The sequence below is a fragment of the Podarcis bocagei genome (assembly GCF_964188305.1).
Source record: "Podarcis bocagei genome assembly, chromosome: 1".
Lineage (NCBI taxonomy): Eukaryota > Metazoa > Chordata > Lepidosauria > Squamata > Lacertidae > Podarcis > Podarcis bocagei.
The window spans coordinates 47,055,989-47,078,700 of record NC_138125.1 but is presented as its reverse complement, the minus strand read 5'-3'; the positions used below and the strand labels follow the sequence as shown (position 1 = coordinate 47,078,700).

The following is a 22,712-nucleotide window of genomic DNA, read 5'->3' as shown; positions in this document are numbered from 1 at the left end:
AGAAAGTGTGTTCTATTTAGCACTTTGGTTCTACTTTTGTTTAATGCTGTACTCTTACTGATAGCTGCCCTGAGTTCTCATGAGAAGAAGGGTAGAATGTAAGAAATGAAAATTATTATTATTATTGACATGAGGACAGACTGAGCCAATAATCATACACAAAAATCAAAACTGCCAGCAGGAAAACAACACCTACTCCTTGGCGCACACGGATCATATTTAATTATGTTAAAACAAACCAAAATCACCTTAGTAGATGGAGAGAGTTTACCACCCTCTCTCAGATCATTTAATAATAATTTTAAAAAACTTGGGTTACAAAAGTTGCTTTTAAACCTTATTTAATAAAAGGTTTGAAAAGATACAATGGAACATTCAGAAGTAAATAAGTTACATGAGTACATTAAATCACATCAGCAAGACTTCTTAGTGTATTAATGTTTTGTAAAAAAACAAAAGCACAAAAATAAATTGTCTATCACATCTGTACATAAGAGGTATATAATATTTTTGTATGTACAATATTTTAATATGTAACAGTCTTTTAAAAGGTGCAGTAAATACACAAAAGGCAGTTCCTGCATGTTTGTTAAAATAAAAGCTCTATATTTTTTGATAAAAAGCATTTATACAATAATTACACAAAGACAGACTATTTCTGTACACCACAAAAACTCTAGCATTACGAATTAAAACATAGACTCAGGAAAGCCAATTTGTACCAAATCTGAGCTTCAGAACAACCATAAAACTTGGAAGATGCAAAAAAAGAGGTGGTATTAAAAACAAAAGCCACAATTATATTTTACAAAAATATATATTCACCTCTTTCTCATGATAAGCAGCTGGGCATCTTTATAGGTTCAGCTGTTGATATAAATCCCATATTCCAGAAAGGGGGTGGGACAGGGCAGAAGAGAAAGAAAATGTAAGCAGCTGGAGATTAGAGCCATAGCCTATCACGCACTACAGCCAGTCGCGCAACCTTCACTCATTTCAACGCAGCTTGGGGCAGGAATTCTGAGCAGCCCCTCTGAAATGAATGAAGTTGCACAGTCACTGTTCTGGGGGGATTTCAGCTCCAGCATAGCGGCATATAGAAGGGATTAAAGGAACAGCTGAACCCAGTGGATGGGTTTAAGATCTGGGGTTCTTGGGGGAGGGGTGCAGGGGGAAGAGACATAGCCAAGGAAGCAGAAGCATTTGTGCTGTTTCCCTATCCTCCAAAAATACTGAATTAACTCCTATGAAAGTGCTCACTAGAAGACCATTTGTGTGAACTTGCAGTAGAGGAAGTAAGTGCATGGGCAAGTCTTGGGACACAAGTATTGACTGACAAACAGAAAAAGCCTTAAAAATATACCCTCTGAGATACACTTTTAAGAACCCTTGCTAGCAGGTGGAAAAATGGAAGCAAAGCCAGGTGAATACAGATAAACACCCCACCACCTCTTCACTGTCTTAAATGCAAGAGATAACTGAAATTGTGGTTCTCTACACCAGTGATTTGCTTGGTTATGCTACCACAAAACATGGGCACGGACTGGCAAGCTGCTGTTTTCCCAGCGACTGAGAGGGCATTAATTTGAAGTTTCAACCATCTTATGTTAATTTGGATATGCAGCATGTTTTCTAAAAATGCCACAAAACCCAGTGGGTCTTACTCTCTAGTAACTGGGCTTAGACTTGCAGCCTTAAGCACACTTATCTGCTCTTCAGTAAGGCTGGCTACTGAGTAGACATGCATATTTTGACTAAAGTGGTATTACAGGAATGCAGTTCAGCCAGGAAACTATTTTCCTGTCCAGTTCCTTTTCAATTAAAAAAGGATGCACAGCAATCAGAAATTAATGTCTGCTGCAGCACCAAGCCAGTTTCCCAAATTCACTAACCGCCTTGAAAATAACTTTTTAAAGTGCTGTGCTGAATGTGAAACTGCATCATACTGTAGAGCTGCAGCTAATCCTCAAGAGAGTGTCTTCATAAACATCCTCTCTCACAGGATGTTGACTATTACTCAACAGAAAGGCACCAAGTGGGGAGTCTGCCAGATTCTCCACATCCCATTGGCAGCTCAATAGCAAGAGTGGTTATCATCAAGAGCCACACATCCAGGTTTGTAGATAGCCATGCACTTGATTGTCTGTGGTGAAGGGAAACAGCTGCAAGGTAACCAGCCAGGGAAGGATTTGGAAACAGGAAGATTTCCCATACCCCTTCAGGTCATCAAAAGGAGCCACAAATTATTAACAAAGATGGCTGGGTAAGTGGACTGGTCAAAAATGGTGGGCTACTACATTTTGTGAACTTATTTGTAAGGATTTTCTCATTTATTAGGACCTGGCTATAAAATATTTCCACTGACCAGGCTAAGACATAAAACAGAGATATTGCTAGTTTCTAAAACAACCTTAAACTCCAAATGAAGAGCACTGGCTATAAAATAATGTCAATTATAGATGCACTGTAATATGGGAAAAATCAAGATAATGGAAGTAGGTATCCAAGGTGAGTAACAGCTGCAATGATTTAAAGATGGCGTTGAGCATTTTAGAACCAAGCACGTTAAACCCAGCTTTTATACCACTGATTTCCCACCCAGTGTTGAAGCAAATTCATTTTCAGACACCAATTATCAACCTTTTGGGATTTGGGACACACTAGTTAATTTTGGGGGAGCCGTATTTGGGGCTCAACTACTTAATTTTTAGTGTGTATTTTGATTTATGGAAGTGCTGCTGTTTAGACCCACCTTAGGCTAGACTGTGACTCAATACTTGAATTCCAGTGTTCTGGAACACTAGAACTTTTTTCTCGCCTCTGTTTCATGAAGGAGGGAACAGCATTTGCTAACTCCTCCCACAATCTGCATGTGTGGATCCCTGATCACACTAAAGATGTCTCTGCACATACTTCTCTTGTATACATACATTTGTACATCCACTGTTTCATTTTAAGATACTCACACAGGATTGAGGCAAAAAAACGCAGAGTTCAGCATCAGTCAGCATAATTGTGCTCTGCCCCTCCATGTACATCAAAAGGAAGGTAAGAACAGGGGATAAAGACAATTCAGTTCTGCTTTTGCTTAAAGGAAGCCCAGTCAATATTAATTTGTTGAAATGTATCCATAGCCTAAGGCAGGGGTCAGCAACCTTTTTCAGCCATGGGCCGCTCCACCGTCCCTCAGACCATGTGGTGGGCCACACTATTATTATTTTTTTTGGGGGGGAATGAACAAATTCCTATGCCCCACAAATAACCCAGAGATGCATTTTAAATAAAAGCACACATTCTACTCATGTAAAAACATGCTGATTCCCGGACTGACCGTGGGCCGGATTTAGAAAGCGATTGGGTCGCATCCGGCCCCCGGGCCTTAGGTTGCCTACCCCTGGCCTAAGGCCATTCAAAAACAATGGAATGGGAATTAAAAATCAGAGCTTGCTATGAATTCCCGTTTATTTCAATTGGATTTAGTCATGGCTAATCTACTGGATTGTGTCCCATGCCTTTGAAACAGACATGACGCAGAATCCACTCCCATATAAACGTGTTTTCCATTTTGTTACAATAAAAAATAGACCATTAAAAATTTATCTCTTGCAAAGTTTAACAGATGGGGATAATTAACTTTTTTCAGACTTACTCGTGATCTTTCTTATTCATATACTATAAATATCTGTGGAGCCTCTTCTTTCATAGCTACAAGATAGGACACAAAGAAGTCCGAACTGCTCTGTGCTAGATTGTGCAAATTGTATTTGGGAAGGAAGCAGATCAATCACATGTACATTCCCCACCCCAAAGAAGAGAGATTTGCTACTTCGATTCACACACACCACCTTTTTCTTTCAAGAAAATGCCCACTGGCTACTTTGTTTACTTCTATAAAATATACCGGTAGTCTCTCTCAGAATAAAACATTGTTTTAATTTCATTCCCACATTTAAGGCAGACCTTTTTGTAAAAAATTAAAAATATCAGTTTCATATCTAGACGTCTGTTTCAGAGCATTAATGCATGGCCAAGGGGCAGATTTCTGTCCCGTTTTCTAGTGAATATCTTAGCAAAGCTTTTTGCACCTCGGGGCAGGAATAAATCTTAGGTTAAGTGCAGAAAGAAAAGAAAAGAGTTGAGACAAGACATTTCTAGAAGATGCAATTAAAAGCTACACACCCCAGAATGAGCCAGGTTTAAAAGGGGGGAAATATACTTCGTTACTATGATGTATCACAAATGATTGTGCAATTTTTTATAATCTGAATGCCAAAGGTTCAAATCAAAACAAAGGAGGGAAGAAAATAGTCTGATTGCATTGACAAATTTCTGAAACTGCCAAAAAAAAGAGTAAAAAGAAAAAGCACAAAACTTGGCCCATCTCATTGAAGTCTGTTTTTATGATGTGCTGGAAGGACTCCTATAAGAAATCTAGTGGAATTTGCATTATACTACAGTTGAAAAATGTTCAGACAGTAATTTTTTATGTGGATGCGAGTTTTTCCATTATGAAGCACTAAACACATTTTAAGTTGCCTCATACAGAATCAAGCCTATTGGTCCATCTAGCGCACTACTGTATCCTTTGACTAGCAGCAGTTCTCCAAAATCCTTAGGCAGATGCATTTCTTAGGTCTGCCATCGTAAACTCTTAAATGGAGATACCAGGGGTTAAAGCTGGAAGCTCCTGCTTGCAAAACCATGTGCACCGTTACCAAGGCCACCATTTTCCAAGTTGGAAGCAAAGGGTATTTGCTCTATCTGTGCATTTTTTAAAAAATATGGATGACAACATTAAAATATGCAATCATGAGGCTACACCTTTAATCCAGTAAAAACTACAATATATACTATTCCTCTGGTCATGCAGCCCAGCTCTCAGAATGTCAACAGCAATCTAGCTGAGTTAGATTGAAACTTATTACAGTATGCTTTACTCAAATTAACCAATTGCTTCAGAGGGATGAAGTATTTCAATAATCACTTGTCAGTCAGATTGCCACTGGCAATGGGAAAAAAGGATTTAAAGGTGAAGTTTATAGCAACCTTTTCTATCACTTCTATGTACACTTCTAGAGAGTTGTGATTTCAGCAGTTTTCAGGAGATCCAGAAAACCACAAAGACACAATCCCATTGTGACACACTCAAAACTTCCGATGCACAATGTTAACAATGCAGTTTACAAAATTCTCAACACCTTAGCTTTCACTTTCCTCACGGTTTTAGAGGGCTAAAAAAAAAAAACTACTCGTGTGGCTTGCATCTGCTAACAGCTAATGAAGATTTACTTCCTCCTCCTCCACAGTTAACAGCCCTTTATTTTAGATCAACATTATTTTAGGAACAAATAAAACACCAAGTTTGAAAATTGAAACTGGAAAATAAATTAATTCATATTTGCATAACTAGGAGGTTATAGATCTGTGAAGTCAGGAATTTTAGTGCAGAGTCCTAGACCTTCCCGAATATAATTTACAGATATAGTCACTAAAAAGTCATAATCCTCAGGCTACCCAGTGGCCACACATCATAGCTGTCCCTCAGCATAATAATAAATAAACCAGCCCTACTACTGACAGCAACATTTCAGTTTAAGTGTTCTTAAACACTTTCAGTTAAAGTGCTCTATGTATATCTATACCAATTCTTGACAGGGCAACTTTTTGGTGGACAGAAATGCCTTCCGCTTTGCTTCTCCCTCCACTGCAAGACTGAAAACTAGTAGACTTTCACCTGTTGATATGTGGCAATAGCTCTCTACACAGTGTAAGATGACAACTGCAAACGCTGCAGTCAATGATAGCACAGGTGCCAATTAAAGTACAGTGGTACCTCGAGTTGCAAACACCTCAGGTTACAAACTACGCTGACCTGGAAGAGTTACCTCAAGTTGAGAACTTTGCCCCAGGATGAGAACGGAAATTGTGTGCCGTGGTGCAGCGGCAGCAGCAAGAGGCCCCATTAGCAAAAGTACACCTCTAGTTAAGAACAGTTTCAGGTTAAGAATGGACCTCTGGAAGAAATTACGTTCACAACTAGAGGTACCACTTTTACTAATGTTTTCTTCCAAAGAGAGAGATCCTGGGACACTATCACTGCAAGTCTAGTTCCCCCCTCCCAATATGCTGGACATCTTGCATTTTTTTAAAAAAAAATGTATTGGTTCCATGGAGTGCTAGTTGTGTAAGTTCTGAATGAAGGTTCTTCTTTGGTTGGCAAATGATAAGCACAGCAGTGTAGGTTGCAAAATGCTTAGGAATGAATGAATATATCAGTCAAGTGTTCTCATAAGGGTATTTTCAAAGCCTTTTTAGGAAGGAAGGAAGGAAGGAAGGAAGGAAGGAAGGAAGGAAGGAAGGAAGGAAGGAAAACATACAATGCTTAATTTTTTTCTTTCTCTTTTAGTAGCTTTTCTTTTGTGGAGGTATTGAAAAAGGACTGAACAGGTAAATAAACAACATGATCCCCAATCTAATTAGGCAGCTTCAGAGTGAAATCCAAAGGCTTCCTCTCTGCCACTTTTTGGCAAAAATACCACAGTAGCTGCAATGTATGAATATTTACCTGCCTTACACCAAATCAGACCATTGGTTCATCTAACTCAATCTCATCTATTCAGATTGTCAGTGGTTCTCTAAGGTTCTCTATCCCCAATCCTATTAACCTGAGCTCCTTTTATCCATAATCCCAGGGACAGAAGCTGTAAAAAAAGCCTGTGTTCTGCACTCAAAGCTATTGACCATTCCAATAGTTTAGGTGTCAGCAACAGCCCCTGCCTCCAGTCGCCAGAAGTGTGTGCAAGATATATGGTCAATCCTGCATGGCATTTCTAAATTCAACAGCCAAGGGCGAGGCTGAATTAATGCTAGCAACGTATGTGGCTTCCTGTGCTTGAAAGGACAAGTCTTTTACTCTCAAGGGTCATCCCACAGAGGCTGCTCCCTACCAGATTTTTCTGGACATCTTTTTCCTTTGGAAAATAAATTCTCGTAACAAAGGATGGAGGAGGTAAAACATGTATTGGCTGGAGCCCTAACCAGGTAGACTAAAAAAGTTAATGAGTGTGGAACTGCAGGTAAAACTTGGAGGTTGGAAAAGGACGAAACAGTATGGGAACAAGAACTGATGCCCCAGGAGATTTCTCACCCTGACGCCCCACCCTCACCCCGGCACTGCGCTCATGACTCCCAGAGATCCCATGGAAGGGTAATTTGAACTGAAGGAAAGCTGAATTCCATGCCATGATCATTTGTTCAAATAGGTACCGAAACAGTTAATTTATAAATAAAGTGATTCATAAAATTTTGGTTTTCTTTAAAAAGTAGAAACTTCCAAGGTGATGGTTTTCTTTTCTTTTCAAAATCCACCAGTCCGTGTTAGTGAGGCGAGGAAGGAAGTGGAAGCAAAAGGGCTGGGTGTCTGTTCAGATGTGGAGCTACACAGGTGCAGCAAGTGGAAAAGATCTTCCCAGGTTCAAAGGGCCAGCCCAGCTCTAGCAGCTTCCTCCTGTGACCCTCTGCTACACCTCCCCGTCTTCATCTGAGCTGCTGCTGCCGCTGCTACTACTGCCGCTGCTGCTCCCGCTCTCGCTGCTTTCCACCTGCTGAGCTCGGCTGCGAGCCGCCGCCTCTGCCGCCGCCGCCGCCTCTGCCTCTTCCTTCTCTCGCTGCTTCTGAGCCGCCGCCTTTTTCTCCTGCTCAGCGTGACTTTTCATGTGAGCGCTGCGGCTTTTCACCTTGTAGAAGATTCTGGAGGAAAACACATAAGAGCGCCGTTACTTACTCTAGCTCACCTTGGTTTCTCTCGTGAATCTGAGAGATTCAACATCCTCCTCAAAAGATGCTAACTTGCCCAGACAAGGTCACCAGTGAAAACTGCACTGCAGTAAACAAAACTGCTCCCGTGTTCTTCTTAATGTATGCTCAGTGTTGGCCATTGGGAAGGATAAGTGAATTGGGAGGCCTAGATAAAAAATTGAGTCTTCCGTGATTATGTGCTGCAATATCTGTAGCAAACCATATTGTGCTTGTAGCGCAGATTCTGTGAAGTGATTGTGGACTCAACCCTTGTGATTTCCTTTAGCTATGTGTTTGTACTTAGCCAACATACTAACTTAATCTGAGGTACAGGCAGCTGTGGACACAGATTAATGATGAGTCTAGTCCAGCATTCTGTCTCCAGCAGGGGCTGGTCAGATGCCCCTAAAAGGATAACAAAAAACAGGTCCTGGTGGAGAGAGCTTTCCCGTTTGTCCCTGGCACCTGCTGATCAACAAACATGGTTGTTTCCAATCTTAGCTTTATGCTAATAGCCACTACTGATGTATCTTTGTTACAGTAAGCTGTCTTTAACGAGAAAAAGGCACAACTTAAGACCTAAAACAAACCCTGAATAAGATGCACAGTTACTGAAATACAATAAGGGGAGAAATCACTCAAGGTATATCATATCCAATAATAGTACACCCAGTTGCTTCTGTGATTATCCTGGCTTGACTGACATGCCTCCTGTCATTCTGCAAAGCCCGAACTCCATTCCAAGACCAAGCAAAATAAATATATATGTATGTTGCACTCTCCTTGTTTAATCCTGTCTGCTGAACAGGGACTGTCTCTTGTCCAGGGCTTCCTAGGAAAGAGGTAAGTGTGTTGGGGGGGGCATATGCATGTGAGTTCTGGTCTGGATCCAAACAACCTCATAATTAGCTCCATATGCCCAAGGAAACTTTAGACTTGCATTTTAAAAAAATAATAATAAACTTTTGCACAGCAACTTCCTCCTGCCCACAATGCTACATGACAAGCCTGTTCTAACACCAAATGAAGTTTCAAAAGCAATTTATGCAATGGCATGGGCATCTTGAATAATTCCACGGTGCATGTTTAAGACACTGACTCTACCTAGAGTAGCTCTTTAACAGTCTAGTCAGCCTAACCCTCCTGTCACCTGGGACCAGTGTACATCATCATCCATGACTGGCCTAGGTTTAACAGGCCCACAAAACCGACTATGATCTTATTTGCCTATGAAAGCATTTTCTATGCCACTATATCAAATAGCAAGGTGGCGTACAGTATGAAACATCATTGCAGAAATATAAAAAGTCATGAAGGTGACTGACTAATCAAAATTTAATCTTGTAAGCAAGGTGAGACATGCCACCTCCCTCTCATGGCACTTAGTAAGAGTTCTGTTGAACTGTTACGATTTTCACTCTGGTTTTACACCAAACATTGTCTAGATTGTGTGGCTGCCTGCTTTCTAGAAATGAGCTCCATGACGAAAACAGCAATGGGAACCTAGCTGGGGCACAGAAAGGGTCAGGCGCATTTGTATAGGTCTTCCCCATGGGTCAAATGTTTTTTTGGAACATCCAACTGGTCCGTAACTTGAAATGAGCAGCTATTTTTTTTAAAAAGAAAATCTCTTGCTAGCAGATTAATGCACTGAATAGGCTTCAGCTAGATGCTTTACTCATATGCAAATGTGCCTGGAAGTTTACAAGCAACAAAAAAGTGAAAGTAACACCATTACTCCAATGTAGGTAGAAATCATCTGCACCTTATTCCCTATCTCCAGCAATTGTAATTTGATCCTAAAATCACTGATTTCTCTCTACACAGTTGGTTTACGTCCTTCCATTTCTGATATTCTAGTTACTTACTTGATGCTCATTTTCTTAGCAAGCTTCAACAAGAGATCTTGCTAACCCATTTGGAAAATCCAAGTATCATGACTATCTTCTATCCACATCAGGGTTGGGGAACCTGTGGCCCTCCAGCTGTTGCAGAGTCCCAGCCAGAACGGCCCCTAACCAGGGATGATGAGAATTGCAGTCCAACAACATCTGGAGGGTATCATCCTTAAAACAGACGCGGCTGACCCTCAATATTATATCTACGGCACTTTCAGAAACAAGTGCAAGAAGACAAAACTTGGAAAGCTAGTGAGCCTTCACCTCTTTTGCATCTGGGGAAGTGACTGGAAAACAGTGTTGACCACCAGCCAACAAAATTGTGAATACAAGGGATAGTGATCACCGAAGGATAGTGATTTCACTCTCTTCATTTCATCATTTTAAGTACAGTGGTACCTCGGGTTAAGTACTTAATTCGTTCCGGAGGTCCGTTCTTAACCTGAAACTGTTCTTAACCTGAAGCACCACTTTAGCTAATGGGGCCTCCTGCTGCCAGAGCATGATTTCTGTTCTCATCCTGAAGCAAAGTTCTTAACCCGAGGTACTATTTCTGGGTTAGCAGAGTCTGTAACCTGAAGCGCCTGTAACCTGAAGCATATGTAACCCGAGGTACCACTGTAATAGGTAAGGCTCACAGTTCACTGGGTTTATGCAAACCTGGCAGAAAACACCACTTTCTAGCACAATGGACCCTGCAGGCAACAAACATTCTCTTTCTTAGTCTACCTCCAGTAGAAGTCTACATGTTCAATCCTGAACCAGAATCTGTTGTTACAGGAAAATATGACGACTTCAATGTCTACTGAAAGACTCCTCTAAAACACTCCCTGAAGCATCTCATCTCTACAGGAATCATACCATTCATATCGGCAAAATGTACATAACTTCTGAAATGAACCATGGCATTTTTCTGGCAAGATGCACGTGTACACTAAGGAATCTCTACAACTGCAGGAAGCACCTTTTTTTTTTAAAGAAAAGTTATTTTATTTCAAAAGTTAATAAGACTGAATGAAAAACTACAATAACATAATTATCGGAGCTGTTAAAACACTGATTAACACCGCCTCCACCCCAGCAAAATAGGCTACCACTTCTACATTTTTTTTTACATCCTCCTGTACAGAAGATACAATGGAACCCTTGTTTTTGTTTCTGAGTTTTCCCACTCTTACCTTCCACATTTTTTACATGGAAATTCCTCCTCTTGGTTCTGGGCTTTGTTGACAGTGTCCTGTTTGGGCTTTGGTTTTCTTTTTCTCTTTTGGGCAGGTGGAGAAGTCTTCCGATATTTAATGGGCGTCTCCTTTGTCCTCCTTGAAGTTCTGCCTCTGGCTTCTGCTGCTCTTGGAGCACCAGGTTCCTGCTGTTTTTCCACGAGGAGACTACCAACCTTCGGAGGAAGGAAAAACTATTGCAAGATGGAACAACTAGGAATCCTATGGGAGTGGATGCTGGACAATGGCCAGAGATGAGGATTTTACCAATCAAATCTATATGACGGTGGGGTGAATCCAGTGACTAAGGCAAGGGGATTAAATATGTAAATATAAAATTAAATTAAACGTATTAACAGTTTGGGGTTTTTAAAAACAAATTACAAAATAGAAAGTTTCAAATGATACAGGAAAACATGTTGTAACGCAGGATCCCTCTAGATGTCATGGCACAAGTCATTCTACACTTACCTGGTCCTCAGTGTGTAGCGTCTGTGTGGGTTTGGGGTATGCGGTGTTGCTGTTCTTGTCATGAAACTCATATGTGTCTACTTCTTCCTCTTTTATAACCAACCGATCCTCTACTTCCTCTTCCTCTTCGTCAGTGTTTTCATAGTCTTCGTTATACGTTCTGGGAGGAAGAGTTCGCGTAAGCCTATGGGAGCTCTTCATAAGAGTAAAAAAAAAAGGGAAGGGAAGCAAGTCAGTTTTTAAAAAGAAAAATCAATGCAGAGGCAGAATCCAGGAAGGGGATCTTAAGAAGTCCAATGGAGTCCAGTCAGCACCATTCCAACAGAACACCTCAAGTTTTAATAAATGTGTTGGGAAACTGGAAAAGGCTCCTTATACTTGATTTGTATAAAAGTACATTGAATTTGTGATGCTGTATATTTTCCTTGTACTAAATTGTATTCTTACGTGCAATGCTCATTTAAAAGTGGGGTAATACATGAGGCAAAGGATCATTGTGATAAAATGAATAAAATAAAATAAAAAATTGTCCAGTAGCACCTTAGAGAGTAACTAAGTTTGCTTTGGGTATAAGTCTTCGTGCTCATGCACACTTCTTCAGACACACTTCTTCAGATATGCACACTTCTTCAGATATTTTGTGTGCATGCACATGAAAGCTTACACCCAGAACAAACTTAGTTGGTCTCTAAGGTGCTACTGGACAATTCTAAAATTTATTTATTTCGACTGCATCAGACCAACACAGCCACCTACCTGAAGATAAAATGAATGTACAAGACAGGAGTGCTCATAAATTACATTGTTGGATACCCTCCTTGCTTCTCTACTGTGCTTTGCGAAGCAGAAGCTTGTGACTGACATGATTTTTGTGGTTATATTTGTTGTTTGTGAAGTTTAATGAAAATAATAGAACTTATGAACAAAAGAACCCAACGGACTACTTGTGTGCTCAGGCTGCATAGTTGTCTCGTGCAATTTTACACAAAATGTTACAGCTGTAGGCAGCATAATTTTGTGGGGTGAAGCTGGCATTCCAAACATTACCTTGATATCTACTTCCACTTCATCTTTAACTGCTTTTTCGCTGGCTCCATCAACATCCCCAAAGATCAACGCCCCGTTCCGGCCTATTTTTACTTGCTTTTTGTATGTATAATAGAACTCCACACACTGAGCAACAGTCTTTGTTTTAATCTGTATAATTTATTGAGAGGAGGAGGGGAAGAGACAAGGGAGGAAATGGGAGGAAAATGAATATATATATATATCAATAAACATGTCTGTCACTCACACTCATACACCCCCACACCTATGTCCTTCAAAGCCACAGGCCACAATGCTAAGAGCTCATTCATGTCTATCCTTTCTGAAGGCTGGCATCATCTGACTTTTCCTTTTGTTTCCTGGCTTACAGAGCTTGCTTGCAACATGGGAGCTGGAAGGGGGATAGGTTGCTCCAAGTGAAGGAAGAGATTCATAAATTCTACTGGGCACATGCAATAATAGTGTATCCTGGCTTGCAGTCAACTGTCTGGTGCTCTGCTTGATCAACATCAATCACAGACTTACAGTGCAATTCTAACCATGTCTACTGAGAGGAAAGCCCTGCCAAATAAAACAAGGCTTACTCCCAGATGACGTGAAGATTTCAGACGTAGGTATAAAAATAAAAATTATGGTTGGTCTTCAACTAAGCTGACTACCACCCTGTATCTATTGATATAGACTTTAATTCTAGCCCATTCCAAAGACTCAGAAAGCTAACAATATGAAGGGGGGGGATCTAAAGTTGGAACATGTGAAGAAGAAGAAGAGGAGGAGGAGGAGTAGTTTGGATTTGATATCCCGCTTTATCACTACCTGAAGGCGTCTCAAAGCGGCTAACATCCTCCTTTTCCCTTCCTCCCCCACAACAAACACTCCATGAAGTGAGTGAGGCTGAGAGACATCAGAGAAATGTGACTGGCCCAAGGTCACCCAGCAGCTGCATGTGGTGGCGCGGGGAGGCGAACCCAGTTCACCAGATTACGAGTCTACTGCTCTTAACCACTACACCACACTGGCTCTCACCACTGTGAAGAGGAGGGCAACCAAGATGATCTGGAGATCAAGCCTTATGAGGAACGGTTGAGGGAGTTGGGTAGGTTTAGCTCGGTAAGACAGTAAGAGCTCTTGACAGTGAAATGGACTCCCCTGGGAGGTGGTGGACTCCCCTTCCTTGGAGGTTATTAAGTAGAGGCTGGATGGCCACCTGCCATGTATGATCTAGTTGAGATTCCTGCATTGCAGGGGGTTGGACTACATGACCCCAGGGGTCCCTTCCAACTCTACAATTCTATAATTCTATGACTACAATTCTTCCAATGTTTCGTAATTTTGGAAGAAAAAAATGTGTAAGGGGGGGGGGAAATACCCAAAACTTCAAGTCTCCCCAACATGAATTCCCACAACCACCTTCCTATCGCTGGTCCAGTCCATCTTTCACATAATGGTGTAAAACACCCTGAGAATTAGATGAATGATATGAGGCAATGTAGATACTGACAAAACTACACCTTCAGCTCCCTTCCTCTTTCAATTTCCCTTATTAATACTTTAAGATGTGTTTTGCAGGTCTCACACTGGGGTTTTTTTGTTCACAAGTGATGCTCCTTCTGTTTCATTTGTAGTTTTTTCCCTCCACAGGTATCATCTTCAGAAAACTACGTTTTGAAGTATGTTGTGACTATATTTTGTTGTTACTGAGATCGGAGCAAAATAAAAATTTATCACACTGCACTATGGATGTGAGAGCATAAAGGCTTCTACTGAGGAGAGATTATCTGTATATAGAAAAATCTCACTTCCAAAGTGGCAGTGAGATACTCCATTGAATAAACACTACGGAACACAAGTTCCCAGCTAGAGGATGAAGCAATCCCCAAGGTTAATGATCCGGTGACACCTGCATATGTCCTGCAACGGCAGATCAATTATTTTGCAATGCACTCAGGAAGCAACAAGCAACTCACAAGTTTCTGAACCAGGAAGAAGTCTTTCTTGTAGATGGCAATCCCCTTATTGAAGAGCTTTTTCTCTAGTGTGCTCCACTTATCGGATCCTGAAAAGAAAGAGTGGAACACAACTTCATTACCTTTGCAAGATTATTTCCAGACATTTAAACATTTAATTGTTAAGGTGTGTATCTCTTGCATATCTCTGCTGCCCTGTCTGTGTTGTATTGATATTATTGCTCTTATGTGAACACATGTTTTTCTAAAAACTTTTTGTAGGAAAATGCTATGACAAGCATATTTGAAGCTATACATTGAAAAAAAATTCCTAATCTTGTGTTCTTTTTAGCTAACTCTTTAGTATTAAGTAGCCTACCTCTATTAACTAGCCTGCTCACCATAAAATTATTGTGCATTTATACAGAACCCCCCTATTTAGTTTACTTTAAACAAATTATACCACTGCAAAATATTTTAGTGAGTCTCACTACTGGTGTGTCTCAAATGATAGCTTACTCCCGCAACAGACAAAGCTGAACCATATACACATAGACTTGAATGCCATCTAACCCTAAACAAACAGAAGGGCTCCTTCCATTCACCAAGGGAACTGGGATCCAGTGGAGGGTCCCAATGGAGTAAGGGTTGGGGTGAAATTCTGCACCAATCTCCCCCATGCAGCCTCCTGCACTGCCTCCCATGCTGTTCCCCCAATCGTCTGCCATAAATTTTCAAAGAGCAAAGGCACTGCTGGGGGGAAGTAGAGACTGGTGAAAATCACCTCCCTTTCCTTCTGCTGCCAGAAGCATCCCCATGAATGAAACCTCTTCTCACAGGGTGTGTTCCTACCAGTATAACCTAACTTAAGATCAAACCCATAGTCCAAAACACTTTGATTACTAGAGAAGTGTTTAGTGTTACTTTCTCCTTCACAGTGTTACAGGGCAAGAGTGAATGTGAACCCCAAAGCACTTTCTGCTTTCATGAAAGGGGAGATATCCAATATTAGTCAGAGTAAATGCACTGAAATCAATGAACTTAAGTCTACGGATTTCAGTGGATTTAGTCTAAGTATGGCTTAGTTAGATGTCGCCCAAGGTTTAGAAATGAACATACTGATGATGACCTTAGAAATAACTTCCATTTTCTAACGCAGGAGAAGTAAAGCTTGCAGTAGGAGTTGATTTCTGTCTATGAGTGATAGATAACTTTGACACTAATGAGGCAGACCATACCCATACAATGATTCATTTAAATTGTACCTAGGACTCTTAAGATTTTAGTTGTCCATTTCCTTTATTCCATGTCTTTAGTCATCATTTTCACAAGTTCACACGCACCACATTAGATACAAAAGGGTATTTTTAGCATCTTTTCTAAAAAGCAGCCTATATTGAAATCAGCCACGCGTTGTCATAGATACGCCAGGATCCAGATGAAAGCATTTTGGTTCCACAGGAAAAACAACAAGTACAAAGAAGCAACTGATGATCCGGAATGGTGCTTGTGGATGTTCTACACCATTTGTATCTTCACAGCAAAATGCAGAAAAATAACTTGACAAATAACATAATTCAATTTTGCTCCGTGTCTCCCTGCTGTCCAAATATCTAGCAGGGTGGGTGTTCAAAATGTTTACCATTCTCTCTCTCACACACACTTGCACACAGCACCTGTCCTTGAACTGCTTCTTCCTTTAGCTTTGCTCTACAGATGACTGTGAAATGAGTACAGACTCTTTGCCGGTGTACACACCCTAACATATAGACTGGCTGCCCTCACTGAAAGGCAATTACATGTTCTCATGAGACTGTAATACAATACCATTGTATTTATGGCATTTCAAATTACGCACGTGATCTATTGCATTGCACGCATAAGCCTCTGTTTGACCTTGATTAGTCTTGGTGAGAACAAAAGCTTCCTTCCAACTGGTACTGTCTAACTGATAACCTGATCAATAGCCATTTGCCTCTCCAAAGGTTAATGTCAGACACAGGTAACAATTACTTAGAAGAGATAATTGTAAGTGATTCATTCATTCCATTTCCGTCCTAACTCTTGCTGTCTTGTCTGCCCTTGAGTGGGTCATATTTGTGTCATTTATATTCTACTATCCCCCTTATATATCGAAATTTCAGTGCAGCCCACTGGATCCTCAGCGCCACTATCGCAGCAATGATAAGTGTATCCGCCATAGCAAAGATAAGTATTGTATAGTTAATTGTAAGCTGTTAGCCCAGGGTTTGGGCAGCCTGTGTACAATTTTATTCTATCCATTTCACCCTTCAATAAATATCACATTTGGTGATTCCAGCTGCAAAACCAGTTTTACTCTCAAATGCCATTTTGGTGCCGTTAAGGAAATAAAACATTTCCCCCTCAAACCTGTAATAGGGATTCAGTGGTTCCTGCTAATTACCCCAGCTAAGTAATCGCAACTAAGTTATCCCATGGCAAGCAACAACTCTGAATAAACAATCCTAAAATACCACGCCTCCATGGTTATACGGGTTTGTTTAATGTGCAGTTTGGGATATGTGAAGGTGAGCTTTGCACCGATCTCACTATGCACTGAGGCAAAAGCAGGACAGTAATATCACCACCCAATGCTAATTCCCAAATAGATATTTAAGGCTCTCCCAGTATTAATTAAATTATATTCCCCCCCCCCCAATGCATTAACAGTAATTATCAGAGTAAGAAAATGGAGAGTAGAGAAGCAGCTGTCCCCACTGCCTTGCTCCCAAGCATACCTGTGTAGTGATAGTCGGCCAACGTGTGGTTTGCAGGCCACAAAGACCTCCTCAGCAGCAATTTGGTCAGCGCAGCCTGAGGTGTGGGGGAGCACACACACAAAAAGCCTTATCAATAACAGTAAAACCCAAACAAGTGCATTTACATCAAGAACTCACAACCCTTATTGTTTACTGCAGTATTTAGAGCCCACCTGAGGTTCAACGTGACCCATGTCTCCTTATTCATCCTTGTAATTAACCTTTTGAAGTAGGTGGCATGGGAGCTGTTAAGTCTTTTTTAGCAACAACAAGGATTGGGGGCACCTTAAGAAGGCTAACAAATACAGTGGTACCTCGGGTTACATATGCTTCAGGTTACAGACTCCGCTAACCCAGAAATATTACCTCGGGTTAAGAACTTTGCTTCAGGATGAGAACAGAAATTGTGCTCCGGCGGCACAGTGGCAGCGGGAGGCCCCATTAGCTAAAGTGATGCTTCAGGTTAAGAACAGTTTCAGGTTAAGAACAGACCTCCGGAATGAATTACAGTGGTGCCCCGCAAGACGAATGCCTTGCAAGACGAAAAACCCGCTAGACGAAAGGGTTTTCCGTTTTTCAATGCGCTTCGCAAGACGAATTTCCCCATGGGCTTGCTTTGCAAGACGAAAATGTCTTGCGAGTCTTGTGATTTTTTTCGCTCCCCCCCTTTTTCTAAGCCGCTAAGCCGCTAATAGCGCTAATCCGCTAAGAGGGTTGCTTCGCAAGATGAAAAAACCGCTAGACGAAGAGACTCGCGGAACGGATTATTTTCGTCTTGCGAGGCACCACTGTAAGTTCTTAACCCGAGGTACCACTGTACACAGTAACATAATGTTTTGTGAGCCAAAGCCTGTTTTGTCACATAAATCCCTTTTCATTGTTGTTTGGAGTTGTTTTCCTCAACCTGGTGACCTCCAAATGTTTTGGACTACAACTCCCATCAGTCTCAGTCAGCATGACTTTGCCAGTTGAGGCTGATGTGAATTGTAGTCCCAAACCCCTGGAGGGGAAGACTGATTTGGGCTGAAGAGCAGTGTGTTCTAAAAAAAGGACAGCCAGAACAGTTAGTCTGTCTCTCTTTAAACCAGAATTTCAAAAAATCCAATCACAATCAAAGGATTACATTTTGTCTTATTTTAAAAGGATCCCTCTTCCGCATGGTTTTAGCACTTCATGCCTACCCACGAAGGTATTTGAGGCATAATTAATTACATTTCTTCGCCTACACAGCAGTGTTACCTCAACTGATAATGGTACCTGTCAGCACGTGTCCAATTACAGAGGAATTCCCACCCAGGGAATGAGTCATCTGAGAGCCCATTAATGCCCGTGTTTAATCAAGTAAACAATACTCCAAAGAAAGGAGATAACTGGAGTCCAAAACCATTCTCAGCCCTCCAAGAAATCAGCTGCTATGACTAGAGCTCAGGCAAAATGTAGGGAAGAGATACTATTAAAGTTGTATCTGTACTCTGAAGAGACTTACCAAGAAACCTGTAAGCACTTGTGCTGGTATTACTGAAGCAGTTTCATTACGCAGCGATAGGTAGACTTTAAAATTAAGTCTCCCTAAGGTGGCAGGGGATGCTAAAGTACTTATTTAATTCTTAAATTTATATTCACCTTTCCATTGGTAACACTCAACAGAGCCAATTAATAAATAGGAATCTGATCCAATACTATACAGGGGAAACTTTCCTATTAGATACAGCTTCCAACTGAAGTGAAAAAGGGAAGTTTTACTTTAATAATAATACATCTATTAATTATTATTATTATTATTATTATTATTATTATTATTATTATTATTATTATTATTATTATTATTATATCCTACCCATCTGGCTGGGTTGCCCCAGCCACTCTGGGAAGTTTCCAACACACATAAACACATTTTCTGGGATGGAATGGGAGTGAGGATGGCAGTGAGGACATAGTGGTGCAGGCCCACTGGCAGAACTAATCTGGTGCTTCCTTTGCGCACCTGCACTTTTATTTTTGGACCCTTCTTCTCAAACAGCTAAAAAAAGGTTTTCCAATAGAACCAGACATTTGCAGTTCACATGAAGCTGTCTTATACTTTGCATCTTTGGGTAAGTCTGGGAAATGCTCCGGCCTGAATCATAGAATCATAGAGTTGGAAGAGACCACAAAGGCCATCGAGTCCAACCCCCTGCCAAGCAGGAAACACCATCAGAGCACTCCTGACATATGGTTGTCAAGCCTCTGCTTAAAGACCTCCAAAGAAGGAGACTCCACCACACTCCCTGGCAGCAAATTCCACTGTCGAACAGCTCTTACTGTCAGGAAGTTCATTCTAATGTTTAGGTGGAATCTTCTTTCTTGTAGTTTGGATCCATTGCTCCGTGTCCGCTTCTCTGGAGCAGCAGAAAACAACCTTTCTCCCTCCTCTATGTGACATCCTTTTATATATTTGAACATGGCTATCATATCACCCCTTAACCTCCTCTTCTCCAGAGAAACCCCAGAGAGCTGCTGCCAGACAGTGTAGACCAGGCACCCCCAAACTCGGCCCTCCAGGTGTTTTGGGACTACAACTCCCATCATCCCTAGCTAACAGGACCAGTGGTCGGGGGTGATGGAAGTTGTAGTCCCAAAACATCTGGAGGGCCGAGTTTGGGGGTGCCTGGTGTAGACAGAAGTGAGCTAGATCAACCAGTTTCAGACAGCTTCCTATGTTTTATATACCGAGTAAGGCCATTGCTCTCAAGCTCAGAAACATCTGCTCTGACTGGCAGTGTTTGCCAAGGTCTCAAGCAGGAGGCCTTCTCAGATAGACCCGGAGATGCCAGATGTTGACCCCACCCCCTTATGCATGCAAAACAGATGCTCTACCACTTGGCTAAGAGGAAGATGCACCATTAGCAGTGAAACCGGGAGGCATGAGTGAAGAAAGGAAGGAGACTGCCAAAAGGCACATTCTTCAAAACGTAGGATTCTAACACAGACACTCCTTGTAGAAGGTGAAAGTGTGCAGAGTGCATCAGTTTGGCAAGTACTTGGCTAGTACTTTGCTCACTGAGACCAATACAAACAGCCTTGCTGCCAAATCCAATTAGATGCACTGACGATTGCTGGAGACTTACCAGAACATTTCCTTTCGTTTCGTGTAAGCAGTGAAATGCCAGCTCTTGGTTGGTGCCACCTCCAGGAAATATACTTGAGCAAGCAGCAGTTAGCAGGTTCTCCACTGTCACAGCACAAAACAAGACAAGCGGTAGGTGCAGGTCAGGGCAGAGGGGAGAGAGAAAACCAAAACGTCATCTTATACAGTGTTTCCCAACCTTTTTTGGGCAAAGGCACACTTGTGTCATGAAAAAAATCTTGAGGCACACCACCATTACAGCCCCGTGACGTCAGCGCGCAGCGTCACGCCGGGAGGGTCGCACGAAAGTGTAAGTTTCAATTTTTTCCCCTCCCTCTTTGCCTTCCTTCTGTGCCAACCGCCAAAAAGCCAAGAATCGCGGGACTGCCAGCGGAGGGGGGGAGGGCAAGCGGAGGCAGCGGCGAGCCCCATTCCGCCCCATTCCGTGCAAGGAGCGCGAACAGGTGTGAGAAGGGGGTCAAACCTGTGGGTCGGCGCCGGGGAACCTCCAAGCTTTGGGGGTGGGGGGGGAGGAGGCAGCAAAGCGAGGCAGGAAGGAGAGCGCGGCTTGGCTGGGTGAGCTTTGGCAGGGGCAGGGAATGAGAGCCGCGAGGCGGGCGCTGCGGACGGAGGCGCTGCCCGCCGAGCTCGCAGGCAGCCAGGCAGGCAGACGGCGAGAGCCCCGCACTGGGCGGCCTCTCCTCGCCGCCGCCGCCCCGCCTCTTGCCACCCGACTCGCCCGCCTCCCTCCGGGGACGGCGCCCCAATCGAAAATTTGACTAAAAAAAAAAAATCTTTCGAATTTTTTAATTTTTCCCACGGCACACCAAGCAACATCTCGCGGCACACTAGTGTGCCGCGGAACAGTGGTTGAAAAACACTGATCTTATACATCCCTTCACACCAATTTCCTACCTCAATTTCCCTTCATATTTGGCAAGCCTCAACCTTTACAGTGGATCCATGGTCAACAGCAATTAGTGGCTGACCACACAGCGATTTTAAAGACTTAAACCATCACAGGCAGTAATTCAGTTTCCAAACTCCTTACCATTCTCTTGAGTAGACACATCCGTTTCAAGCTCCTCCCATGGCTGCCACACCAGTTCTGCCTTGGCCTTGTCAGAGGCTGCTAGAGATCGATCTCTAAGAGGTGGGATTTCTGCTTGAAACCGGGAGCCCACATTGATCCGTCTACCAAAATAAATGCACATTTAAAAACGACTCACCCTGCAGGTTCTAATATGATAATTTGCTAACGTTAAAAGCTTGCCTCCGCAAAACAAGCTAAACTCCAACTGGCGCAACAGGCAGTACGCAATTCCATGGCTGCTGCTTCTTCCAGTTTAAACCAACACTAGGTTTCAGTTTCAAAATACAAGTTTTTTGTCTTTGTCTTTTGCCCCCCCCCCCCACTGTATAGGATATCTAGGAGCATGGATGCTAAAAACAGAAAAGCAAGATTCGGAAGCCGCCCACAAGCAGCACAACTGTAAGTTCCTTTACTTACATGTAACAGCATGTGAGAGCCAAATATGGCAAATTTCTTCGCCTACTCTTCACACATTCCATGCATGCATCCTGCTAAATGATAGCTATGGACTCAAAGGTCCAGTCCAAATCTACAAATACAGTCATACCTTGGTTGACAAACGACTTGCGAGCCAAACGTTTTGGCTCCTGAACGCCACAAACCTGGAAGTGAGTATTCAGGTTTGCAAACGTTCTTTGGAACCTGAATGTCCAGTGCGGCTTCCAATTGGCTGCAGGAGCTTCCTGCAGCCAATTGGAAGCCACACCTTGGTTTATGAACATTTTGAAAGTCGAACTGACTGTATGACTATTTTCATGGCAACAGTGGGAGAATCACTACAGCATGGATGGCTAATGGATGACCATCCAGATGTTTGTTCAACTCCAGCTCCCCTCTAGCCAGTATGACCAATAGTCAGGGATGGTGGGAGTTTTTGTCCAAGGTCTGGAAGGCCACAGGTCAGACTAGAAGTTGCCAAATGTGGCAACCTTCAGATGTTGGACTGCAACCCTCATCATCCCTGACTACGGACCACGCTGGTTGAGGACAATAGCAACTGCACTCCACAACATCTGAAGGCAGCCCCTGGTTTAGCCGTCCCCAAGCCTGGAATGTGGGAACTTGAGGTTCAAAATCCTGCTAACCTGCAAAGCTTTCTTTGGAGTCTTCAGCTAATGTCAGCTAAGCTACTTCACAAGATTGGTGGGAGCGCAAGATGGCACTCAAAGCTCCTTGAACAAGCATCAGGATACAAATTATATAAACAGACAGAAACTTTTAAACAAACAGAACTATCATGGTAACGGGGGGGGGGGCTTTATTGTTCTGGTATATATATATATATATATATATATATATATATATATATATGTGCGCAGCAGGCCTGAAGCCTGCCAGTATGGCTGAACGACAT

General features: G+C 42.2%; 1 protein-coding gene across 3 annotated transcripts in view; it reads right to left on the bottom strand.

The window, feature by feature from the left end:
- Positions 1 to 324: 324 nt before the first annotated feature.
- Positions 325 to 22,712, bottom strand: part of MIDEAS (mitotic deacetylase associated SANT domain protein) — a 75,914-nt gene continuing 53,526 nt past the window's right edge. For all 3 annotated transcript variants that reach the window (XM_081211599.1, XM_081211598.1, XM_081211600.1), the window contains exons 6-13: positions 21,317 to 21,459; positions 20,267 to 20,370; positions 17,139 to 17,214; positions 14,401 to 14,489; positions 12,434 to 12,583; positions 11,387 to 11,581; positions 10,874 to 11,091; positions 325 to 7,749 (exon numbers count right to left, since the gene is read on the bottom strand). In XM_081211599.1, the coding sequence (XP_081067725.1) occupies positions 7,521 to 7,749; positions 10,874 to 11,091; positions 11,387 to 11,581; positions 12,434 to 12,583; positions 14,401 to 14,489; positions 17,139 to 17,214; positions 20,267 to 20,370; positions 21,317 to 21,459 (1,204 nt within the window). In that variant the 3' untranslated portion in view covers positions 325 to 7,520. The remainder of the gene's footprint in view (positions 7,750 to 10,873; positions 11,092 to 11,386; positions 11,582 to 12,433; positions 12,584 to 14,400; positions 14,490 to 17,138; positions 17,215 to 20,266; positions 20,371 to 21,316; positions 21,460 to 22,712) is intronic.